Genomic DNA, 12,385 nt, shown 5'->3' with positions numbered 1-12,385 from the left:
AAGAGGACCTGTCATGTAAATTGGCTATCCCAAAGGGGGCTTCTTAGCCCCCCCCCCCCCATGTAATAGCAATAAAGTTGTGTGTGTAAAAAAAAAAGTAATAAAAAAATGTTAGATTCATTAAAAAAAATAAAAGAAGCATAACATTTATTTTTTTAAACATTTTTTTTGAGTCCCCGCCCCCGACATACACACACATTTATGCGCCAGGTGCGCCTACATGCCGCACATGTTGCATATTGCCGCAAACGTCGGAGTGAGAGCAATAATTTTAGAGCCATTAAGGCCGGGTTCACACAAAAGGGGCGTTTTACAGTGCTGATCGACGCGCTGTAAAACGCCCAGCAAATGAAATCCCATTATTTCCTATGGGCATGGTTCTCACCTAGGCGTATTTCAGCGTGTCGGAACGTGCTGAAAAACGCCCTACGCCCAAAGAAGTACAGGAGCTTCTTTGGGGCGTATTTCCGCGCGTATCCATTAGGATACAGCCGGAGAGTCTAGTTTGTGTCCTCCCGTTACCCTAAGGAGAACTATGGGGAAAATCCCTAACCCCATAGTTCTCCTTTAACCACTGATAACACTAAACTGATGAACAGTAAAAGCGTTTTAATCGTCGCCTATGGGCGTTTTTTTCGATTTTGCGGGCGCACGCAATTTTAAGGCTTGACATGTTTGGTGTCTATTTACCCGATGTGACCCCGACTTTGATGTTTTACTAAAAATACGGGTAAGAATAAATGTTTTATAACATAACGTAGGGAAACTTTTTTGTTTTTTTCTACATTTATGGTACTTTTTTTATTATATGGTAAAAAAAAAAATGTTTTTCTCTCACTTCCTGTTTTGGCTATCAACAGGAAGTGAAGGGAAATCTTCCCAATGGGACAAAGATGGCAAAACAAAGACACAAGGTATAACTCTTCCTTACTCTATCCAAAACGAATACAAAGTTTTGGCTTCAGTTATATTTTAACTCTACTAAATGTATGAACCTCATAACAAGAGGTGTGGGACCAATGACAACAAATTATGTAATCCATCATGGGTATCCACTCAAAAGACTAGTATATTAGGAGCAGGAAAAGGCTTGACATACAAAACATGTCAAACAACTCTTCCGCCTTTGATATTTATGTGTACATTCTCTGGAAGTACACCATTGCTTTGGCAGTATAATCCTCATCTTATATTTATAAATCATTTTGTGGTTGTAGAAGTGTTGACAGCTCTGCACTGGTCAGCCATGTCTTCTCTTTTACAGCATACCCTACCTATGTACTGAGTACAATTCCCTGTGCTGGTATCAGTCCTTCCCAATCCAAAGTACACACATCATAACCACAACTAACATATCCTGCATAACATCCATATGCTACTTGCCTTCTGTATAACACAAGATAAACACACATACACATTATCTAGCCAGTGTCTAAGGTACAATAAAAAAAAAAAAAGGAAAAAACACAATAATGTCATATATGTCATATCTGCCCTGAGAAACATAAAAAAAGGAGAGAAAAACATTTATCAACAATTTACAAATAGAAGCCACAAAATCTTCTCCTTTGTAATATTGGAACCAGTTGAGAAACCGCAAGAATTCAAGTGCAGGAAATCATGATTTTATAACGTTTTAATGTGATCTACTCCTGGGAACCAGAGCTAACCGAACACCATTCTGCTCAGAAAACATTCCAGCATGTAGCTGCTATACAGTGAGATGCCGGGTACAGCTGTGGATTCTTCACCTGTACTGCCCCACTGGTATTGTGGCTGTGCTGCATCAAGATTGCCTTCCTGTCCGGAAAGCCCTCTAAGTACAAACACGAATCCCAGCCCAGGTTTTATTTTCCCTTGGTATTTCAATGCGGTAATTTAAGAGCCCTGAGAAATAGGTTTTAACCTTTTCAATGAAATATGTAACTATTTTCCTTTATTACAGTCTCATGTTCTCCTACTTTCCTTCCCTCATTTCTATAATAATAATAATAGAGCTGGTGACCCGGCGTTATCAGTTTATCAGTCCGGCGGTAAGCAGAGTAACATGCAGGTGTGCGATTAAAAAAAGTGGACAGAAGTTTTCTTTTTTACTTTATCGCAAAATCGCATTTTGAAAAACATTCTAGAGTTTTAGACATAAGATGCAAGCAGCAGGATAACATAAAATGTTCTGGTTATAGTGGCAGGATGCTCAAAATATTAATATCAAACCACAGGGTCAAATTGATATTACTACTGCCATTATTATTACTGGAGCCACTACTGGCATTTCTGTTATTATTTTTACTACTAACACTCTTATATAACACTAAAGATGTTCAGCATTTCAACTTAAAAAAGTAAAACTTGCTGAAATCTCAGGGAAATGCCACACACACACACACACACACAACTTTAAATATGTTTTAGATATTAAACACAGGCTCCAGTCAAAATGGTGAATTGAAGGGTATCTATTAACAAAAACTAAAAAATAAACTATTTCCATATTGAATTTCCATACGTTCTATCCCACTCCTAATAACCACCTCCATCTAGAAGTTTGTAAACTTACTTATAGAAGATGCCCATAGGATGTACTAGCTCGATGCCCTATGAATATGTATCACCATGGTCACAGAGTCTGTCCTCTGAACTGCAACTCAATGTCTGAACAATGTAACATTATCATTGCTGGTTGGAAGCAATGCCTGAATGAATATGTAGTCTTGAGAAATGGGGATTGCATCATGTCAAGCAGCAGGGAAAGAGACGCAAAGCACATTAGGAATCCAGGAAGTTGTTGAAAGTGATGGGCAGACAGAAGGCAGCACTCACTACATAAAATTGATTTTTTTTCAAGTAAGCTTTGATTGCATTATCAAATATAATCAAGTATAATCAGTATTCCTATTACAATGCTGATGTTATAACAGGAGAGTATATGCTGCGACTTCAGAACTGCTTTAAATAATGAGATGTACACATGTAGCACAGCATAGTTGTTCAGGATTTTAATTTATCATCCACTGTTAACTGTAGTCCCACACACCCTTTTGCCAGTAATCTGGGGACCTTTTTTTTTTGCTTGACTGTTGGTAATGTATGAGAACTAATCCCAAACATACCTACTGTAGGCTCTTTGCTGTTTCTCACATACAGAAAGTTTGCTGTGTTAGTGCATTAGTACTAAGTTCAATGGAGCTGCTTCATCGCACCCACTAATCAGATCCCACTCTGCTTGGAAGTCTGAATCTGGTTAAACAGCAAACAGAAAGGAAGTTACACAGCTCATGCTGCAGGAAGCAGAACCTCTCACCCCCACATGCAAGGATGTCTGTGGAAGCTTGCTGCAGTGAATTACATTAAGCAGATTAAAGGTAAGCTGTGAGGATAAAAATATGGGAGCTGCCGCTTTAAGGCCCATCCCCAGGATAAATAAAAAAATAAATAAATCCATGCCTCTCATCCAACCCTACTCTCACCTATTCATAATTTTAAATTTTTTTAAAAAAAAATTCAAAATTCACTGCCGCCCTCAGTTGCACCTCTTCTGGCAGTACAGACACATCCCCAACCAGTCCTGTTGCCACCTTTTGCCTTCAGAACACTGTGAAAACCATACCCACGGACCCAATGGGAAGTGTCCATGCCACCAAGCACATGATTTGGCATGACATGGGCACCCAAAGAAGGACCCTCTGACTCTTTGCAGAAAGGAGAAGACTTTGGACCCAGAGTATCATGTGACTGTGGATTCAGGTAAGTATTAAAGGAATTTAGATTAGGTTGTTTTTTTTTTATTATTATTATTTTTTTCTGAGGAAATAGCTATAGAGATGTGAGGGGTACTGTTTAGAAGGCAAGACATCCCTGGCAGATTTTATAGGTGAAAGGGCTGATATCTTCATCTTGGCTACACTACCTACTGGGTTACTGTTCTGGGGAAGCATGTAGGGTAGGAGTTTAAACCCCATTTATATCTGTGCGATGTTGGTAAGGCAACATAACGTGCTCTGAACTTACAAGGACCTACACAGCACTAGATATAGTCCATACATCAGAATCTCTCCTATTAATAAATATCTGTCTGGGGACTTTTCATATTAGCAGACAAAATTCTCTCTCCAGTCTATATATATATAGTGTTATTGAATAAGTTGTTGGAATCAGACATTGTTCTGCCTACACTAAACAGGTGCACAATCTGATTGGCTGCTACATGCTTAACACTACTGATTCCACAAATAATTACATGGTAAAACACAAAACAGTAGAGCTGCAGCTAACGATTATTTTCAAAATCGATTAGTTAGCCGATTATTAAGTTCGATTAATCGGTTAATCGGATAAACAATAAAATAAATTTTAAAAAATGGCTCCAGTAATGGACTACTAGTTTGTATTGAGATTGTAGTCCATCACAGGAGCAAGCTTTGGAGCGGTGGAAGTAAAAAAAAAAGTGTGGTGTGCAATATAGTGAAATGGAAAGTTTATAATTATACAGCAATCAATGCAGAATGGCACCGGCTATAGAGGACTACAAATCCCAGCAATAGTACATTTTACAGCGCAATGCAGAATATCACAAGCTATAGAGGAGCACAACAAATCACAGCAATAGTACATTATAGCTGGCGGTATTCTGCATTGCGCTGTATAATGTACTGTTGCTGGGTTTTGTAGTCCTCTATAGCTAGTGATATTCGCCATTGCACCACTGTATAATGTATTATTGCTGGGATTTGTAGTGCTCCTCTATAGCTGGTGGAATTCCGCATGGCGCTGTATAATGTATTATTGCTGGGATTTGTAGTCCTCTATACAGCGCAGTGCAGAATATCACCAACTATAGAGGAGTACAACAAATCAAAGCAATACATTATACATACAGTGTATAATGTATTACTGGGATTTGTATTCCTATGTATAATATACAGCACAATGTACCATCAGCTATAGAGGAATACAAATCCCAGCAATACATTATAGAGCACCATGTGTGGGAAAGTGCAGGCTTACCTGAGCAGTCTTCCAGCAACTTGCTTCTGAGATCGGGCCTGTCTGTCGGCGGCTGTCATCCCCCCCCTCCTCCTCCTCCTTACTACATCTCCCCGCGTCCCTGTGCCGATCGTGGATGTGGGCGGGTGGTGAGTGTGAGGCGGGAAGGAGGTGTGGCGTGTAGAGCGTTGATGCGGGCGGGTCTGGCAGCGGTGAGCGTGAGTTGGGGAGGAGGTGCGGCGCGCAGCGTGTGGAGCCGTGAACAGGGCCAACTGATCGGAAGCCGATTAATCGATTATTGAAAAAGTTGACAACTTTTTCAATAGTCGATTATAAACGATTATGTCGATTAGTTGTTGCAGCCCTACAAAACAGCAACAAATATTTAATGTGAAGAAATGTTTAACGGTTGCCCCACCAATATTTGTGTGTATACTAGGGCATGAAGTTTGCTTACACTAAGTTCTGTTTTGTGAGCTTCTCCCCCCAAAAAATAGCCATTGCTATTCCATTCGTCAGGGCTTTCCATTAAGCACTATAAACATACCCTCAATTATGGGGAGTTGATTTTTAAACTGGTACTTCAATGTGTATGTACTACTGCCAATCACAAGAAAAAGTAAGTACACATTCACTGACATTATACAAATTAACCACAGATTTATATCTTGCTGCAGGACTCCCCCCTCCACATTTTTTAACAGCAACAAAGGCCAGTAATACTTCTGACAGAGGGGCATTTCATATCCTAAATGAATGGCAACAAACTACAGGAATTTATTTTTCCGAGCTCAATCTGTTCAGCAAGTAGTGAAAAACAGACTGATTTCTGCATTCTTCTCAGATTCAAAGAGCCCATTTTAGGATTTAATAAACTGAATGCTTTGTTTCTAGAGTTAATGAGCTCCATTTACTGATCATTTATAAACAGGTATAACCTTCCTTTCAACTCGCCTATGTAAACCTTACTCTTCCGTGTGCTGTGTGGGCAATGCTCTGGAAATCCACATCTGCCGTGTATTTACAATACATAAGTACAAATCACCCTGCCAAACAGTCTGAGCCTGGAGCGTCCATCTGTCACACAGAGGCGAATGCATTTCCATGATGTTGACGTCCCTGGCAAGTCCACCTCAGCTGGAAGGGTGAATAATGATGTGGACACCTGTCCCCTACAAGCAATGGACTCCTTAACTCTACATCTAAAACAGAGTTGAAATTAAGCCTTTTTTCTAAAAAGACTTCAATGTGATGCAAATGTTCCAAGTCAAGGAAGAAAAGATTCTATTGAAAAATAAACTATATTTGTCCCCTTGGTACCTACAGAATCCAGAGAAGTGGCAGAAGGTCTCAGGCAGGCAATCACTCTCTTTTGACCAAATTACTAAAATGGTGATATAGTGAGGTAAGATAAAATCTTCCAAACAGAAAAATAGTTTCTCTTAGTCTATTCAGTTGGTCACTGCGTGGTTTCTGTTTACCCAGGCCTGGCATATAAAGTTATTATCTTTTGATCATAGTTGCAGCAGATCAACCAGAATCAAGAGAGCAGCAGAAGGGCCCAGGGCACTGTGTATTTAACAAATACAGGGTTCTATTACAAATATGAAAAAGAAATAATGCAAAATTAAACCAATCCCTTCTTTTGCAAGACTCCTCCACAGCCAGGAACACTCACTTTAATCTATTTTTAGGAAAATATACAACTCAGGCTATCAGGTCTAAATAAGGGATTTTTTTGTGTGTAGGGGGCTTGTCAAAATATACAAATTAGATAATGTAGTACCTCTACAAAGATCTATTATTATAAGTATTCCTGTAAAGAACATCAATCTGTTACAGGAAAAAAAAAAGACAAAGTGCAATAGTTCTGTAAAGGTAATTGGGAAAAAACAATACAAAGCATTTTATTTGTTCCCGTAACACCCCTCTCAGACAAAGGAGATACCTGTATAGTTTTGCCACAGATACAAATTCCTACATGTCAAAAAAAAAACTTAGATGCAATAGGATATCATAAAGAATAAAATGTTATTAACAGCTACAAAGGAAATCGTGAAATTCTAACATACAATGTAGAGGTTCTGTTGGCTTATCAATAAAACAAAAATATAGCCTCCTACTTAATGACATTATACAAGGAACCAGATACACACAGGTTAATATAGATGGTCTCACATTCACTGCAGAAAATTATACATATATATATATAAAATATTGCCTCAAACCACCAAAATCCCTTAATGACATTAACCTCCAACTAGGACGCTCAAGCTGCTTGCTTTAAAGTTAAAAGTTTTGGCTAGAGTGGAAAAGGGTTAGAGCTTTTGTCAGGTTTTTATTGCTGTGTGTCCCCCCGCCCTATTGCGGAGATTTGGCAATATCAGCCTCATAGAATGAATGTATAACAGCATGCTTAGGTCACTTCCTGTCTTTCACTAGTATTCTCAGCCATGTAGCAGCTGCTGGCATTTACGTGCGAGTGTATACCAAACACTACACTAAAAAAAACTGTGTTAGCAACTACGTTTTTTTAGTTGCTAACGAAATTCCTGTTTACAACTTGCTGTGACCAATGTCTAGATTCCTCAGCTGACAGGCAAATGTAAACAATGGGCAGTGGGCGTGTCCAATAGCCAGCCTGCTATTAGCTATGACGATTAGAAATAGCCAATAGCAGAATCCAGCTTGCAGATAAATGGGGCGGGGGGTTGTTGCTTGAGAGTTAATAGTAACTGTCAAGCAACCAGATACTACAGTTATCCGGAATCTACTAATCCCCATGGGTGCCGGATAACTGGGAGATTACCGTGTTTAAAAACTGATTAAACATTATAAGAAATGAGGATCTGTTATCATTGTGCACTGGTGCCCGGTGGATTTTAATTATGACAATGGCTTCTTATAGGGGGAAGATCTTTAAAAACTGCTGAACATATAAGTCAGTTAGATTCCAGCAATCATTTTGCAATATTACTAAAGTAGTATTAAGGTCTGGGCATTTTTTACCTTAAAGGAGAATTATGGGGTTAGGGCTTTTCCCCATTGTTCTCCTAAGGGTAACGGGAGGACACAAACTAGCGTCCTCCCGTCACCCTAAGCTCAGTATACTGCGAGCTACAGCTCGCGGTATACTGAGACGCCGCAGCCCGAACGGATCCCGGCAATGCTGCCTGGATCCACCCAGCTGCGTGAGTGACAGCTGGCTCTGCCTATCTAGAGGCAGAGTCAGCTGTACCCGCCCCCTCCCCGTCCGTTCCGCCAGTCAGCGCTTACCTGTCAGCTGCGCTTTTCCCCGCTGCCAGTCCGAAGCAATCCTCGATTCCACGAACTTTCGGGTTGCGGGGGAGGATACTGATGGCAGAGCCATAGGCTCCTTCTGCCATCAATCAAAGAGGGAAGGTGCATGGCCTACCACAGGGCTGTGTGTGTCTATGGACGCACACAGCCACTGCAGAAACGAGGGGCACGAGCGCGCACGAGCGCGCACGGGTGCCTCCACTAGAACGATGGTGGCACCCGTGCAGGGGGTGGGGGGAAAAGCGCTGCAGGGAGAGACTAGAAAACGAGGAAATAGAAACTTTTACAGAAAAAGAGCAAAATCCTCCAGCAAAGGAGGGTCTCCCTAAAAAAAACAAAATAGGCTTTAATATCACTTTAACTGCTATGGGCAACACACAGAGTGTTTCTCTCCTTCAGTTTGTAAAAATCTTCTTCTCTGTCATATCATCCATTCTCTAGCAAGCAGCATGCAAATAAGGGCCCGGGAGTATGGAAAAATCCTTCAAATTCCAATTTCCGCCCCCAAAAAACAATGGTACACTAACAAGATCCCTAGCACAGCTTTACAGCTCTGACTTCCAACAGGACATTTTTTTCTACAGTCAAAAGAATGTGCACAGCTGTGCAAACAAACAAATATTGATCAGTTGTTCCAGAGTATCACTGTGTGCTGTGCTACATCATAAATTACAAAGTACAAGTCATTAGGCACTGCATCAGATTGGGACTAATACATTCAGCTATGAACCCTGGCCTGCAGAAAAGATTATAGCAGTTCTTCTAAATGAAAAAGCCATTTACCTGAAATGTGCATCACCTTTTATTTTATGTTTTCTTCACTGCATTAAACATTATTTGTTTTTGGTTTACATAATAAAAATTTGGATTAAAGCAGCACAGGTTCATAAACAGTCTTTGTGACTATTAAAAGGAGTTTGAACTTTTGTGACCTAAAAACTGCCAGATTTAGGTATTACCTTTATTTTGTGTTGTGGTAGATGAGCAGCTTAAGGATGTCAGAAAAAAAGTAATTCTACCATTTACTCACCTGCTGGCTTTCCCATGCCTGTAATTTAGCAATAAAGTGATGTAACATGTGAGCCATACATAGTAGTAGGAGAGTAGGATACTTTTATTCTGGATAATTGAATATATTTGGAGGTGCAAGTGTTTAAAAAAAGTGTTTAACTGCCTCCGGGCCGGCCGTAGTAAAAAAACGGCCGGCCAGGACCTCTCTCGATCTGAGCGGGCGTCTCTAGACGTCCGCTCAGACACGCCCCCTTGCGCGCGCCACCATGCGATGCGGGATTAACGTCAGTCAAAGTATCGCAGCGCTGAATACTGAAAAATGGCCTGGCCAGGAAGGGGGTCTAAACACCTGGTCTTGAAGTGGTTAAAAACAGTTTTCTTTATTTACAAATCTATAAATCAATATAAATATATATATATATCAAAGAACACGGAGACAAAGATACAGATCCGTGAAGCAAGGAACTTATTTATAAAAGCGTCCAGCCAGTAATGCAGAGGCTCTACTTTATTATGTATGTATAGGGCTGTAGAATATGTTAAAAAATTAGTGGTATGCGTAAAAAAAATTAATAAATAAACTTTTTTTATTGTAGTCCATTTTTCACCCTTAGTTTTTATTTACTTTTTCATCCCTTTCTTCGCTTATTTTTTTTTGTTGCAGATATTTTGTATCATTTGTTTTGAAACCTTTTAAATCTGTGTTTGGTTTTGTGACAATGTATGAAGTTATACTTTGTACTTTTTATTCTAGTAACTTTAAAAAGTGTCACATGAAAAAATACACTTTTTATAAATTATAATCTAGTTCCCAGATGGAAGAATGAAGATTGCTATGATAATAATGATCTGTTTTAACATGCTGATTATGACAAAATCAACCTGGTTTAACCATGTTGCAACATCTCCCTCCATCCAGTTCAGTGGTCCTTAGACCAAAAGGTGGTAACTTTAGGGCTGGTGGTCAGCAGCTGTCATTTATGTAGCCTGCATCGGCCGAGCCACTGTATTTGTGGATGTCCAAATGCAATCCATCTCTGCTTGTGAGGGGGGGCGCACTGTCATCTTCACTTTGAGTGCCGAGGAGCCTCGTCCTGCCATTGCTGGTTAAAATGGGTTAACATATTCTGCAAACCGACACTGGCTATTGTATAGCAAACCACAATGTTGTTTACCAATAATGTGTATTAAAGCAAACACAAGGCATTCCTTAAGTTAGACTAGGTGAGTTTGTGAGCTGTAACAGCAAGCTGTACAGGATGGAGGGGCCCTTTGCCTTTCTTCCATCATACATTATTACCATAGTGGTAACTTGAACAGGTTGCAGTGACAAAAATATTGCCTTACAACACAATTCAAGTTTACATTTGGCAGACACACTTCTAGTCAGATAAAAACCATGTGTAACAAGCTAATTTCCAGCTGATTGGACAAAGCCAGCAACTGGAAGCAGTGACCTCTGTATCAACTGCTTTGAAGAAGGGGAAGAGACATTTGAGCACATCAACATAGAATCAGAGGACAAACAATACAATAAAAACTACTACAGAAAAATATTGGGGAACTGCTGCTTTGGATCTAACGGAGATTAGTTAAGTAAACTGAATAAGTGGGGGGAGCTATTTTGGGTCCTTTGAATAATAACTGAATAATAACTGCTTGCCAATTGCCAAAATGTAATTATGCATCCCTTCAGGCATGAAGGCAACACAACACAAATAATAAATATTGAAGTCTGTGTCCAATCAACTTGGCATCCTGTTGTCGTTGATGTTGATACAAAGTGGGCCTGCTTAAAGTGAAAAATATCAACCGTTTTGATATGATCCCATTTTTGAATAAGGACTGAAGCCCTCTTCTAACCATGCAGACACCCTGAAGAAGCAGGACTCATCAGAAATGTAAGGGATTGTTTGCAATGTGATTTGGGGTACAATTACCATTGAACTGCAATGCACGACAAGCACATCTACAGTGCAAAGCACCTGAGTTACAGTGCACTACATTTGCTCTTTGCATTGAATTGCACTGCACTAAGAAAATCTACAGGACCTATTTTCTTGTGTGTTGAGGTACATTGACAGCCCATGCAAAATATATGGGCTACCTAATGCAATAAACTTCAACACATGAAAACGTGCGTGTTGCAGTGCACTGTTTTATGGTGTGAATGGGCCCTTAGTGGCAGAAATGATGTGCCAAAGACCAGGCCCCATTCAATTTTAGGCCCTGTGGCAGTCATAACTCGTGCAGTTCTGCTACAGTGAACAAACCCATTAAGTGGATAAACCTCTTCAATATATTAAACGTTTAAATAACTTTTCTAGGCCATTAGCGCAAATGGACATTACAAGTAAACTAACCTGCAGGACATCTCCCAGATCAGCAGTGCTGATGTCAGGGTCCTCAGTGGTGTTGAAAGGCACAGGTGTTATTCGGACCAGTGTTAAAACTCTAGGTTCAGGATATTTCCACAGCATCATCCCCGGACTGTCCTCTGTCTCATTGTAGAATACCACTTCATAAGCATTGGGAATTTTTTGTGCATCTAGACAGTGAACGGAAGACAAGACAGTAAATCAAAAACTGAACTGAGTCAAGAAATAGAAAACCCGAAAAGCTATCCTCAAACCAGAATGAGACAAAAAAAAAATATATATATATATATAAACCCTGACTGCATGGAGCATATGCATATGATTTGGCTCCAAATATTTCACTATTTATCAAGAATTTAATATTAAAATATTAAAGGGCTAACACACCCAACATAACAAAATTCCAAAAAAATGACATTTCTAGTGCAGAAGACCAAGTGACAGAAACACATTGGTGCCTTTCTCTTCAATTTATTCTTTTCTTGTACATTACCATCTCAGATAAGTAAAAGTAATTACGTACACAGTTTAAACATGTTTACAAAAAACTAGACTATTTGGTATTTTAAATGCTGATACTAAGAAATAAAGAACATAAAAATCCAGAAGATCTTGGAACATTTTTGTCTTTTTCATTTTTTTGTAAACCATGGATGTTTCTAGGGTAACTTTTTTTTTGGAAAGGCACACAGCCTCAAAACTCGGGACTAGTT

At 39.6% G+C, this 12,385-nt stretch overlaps 1 protein-coding gene across 5 annotated transcripts in view; it reads right to left on the bottom strand.

Annotated features, from left to right (window-relative positions):
* Window positions 1–12,385, bottom strand: part of VPS13B (vacuolar protein sorting 13 homolog B) — a 761,266-nt gene that overhangs the window by 135,179 nt on the left and 613,702 nt on the right. For all 5 annotated transcript variants that reach the window (XM_018559352.1, XM_018559343.1, XM_018559336.1 and 2 more), the window contains exon 38: window positions 11,658–11,842. In XM_018559352.1, coding sequence (XP_018414854.1) covers window positions 11,658–11,842 — 185 coding nt within the window. The remainder of the gene's footprint in view (window positions 1–11,657; window positions 11,843–12,385) is intronic.

The sequence above is a fragment of the Nanorana parkeri genome, unplaced genomic scaffold (assembly GCF_000935625.1).
Source record: "Nanorana parkeri isolate BGI_ZX_2015 unplaced genomic scaffold, ASM93562v1 scaffold16, whole genome shotgun sequence".
Taxonomy (NCBI): domain Eukaryota; kingdom Metazoa; phylum Chordata; class Amphibia; order Anura; family Dicroglossidae; genus Nanorana; species Nanorana parkeri.
Note: the sequence above shows the minus strand (reverse complement) of the source record. Positions and strands in the feature narration are given on the sequence as shown.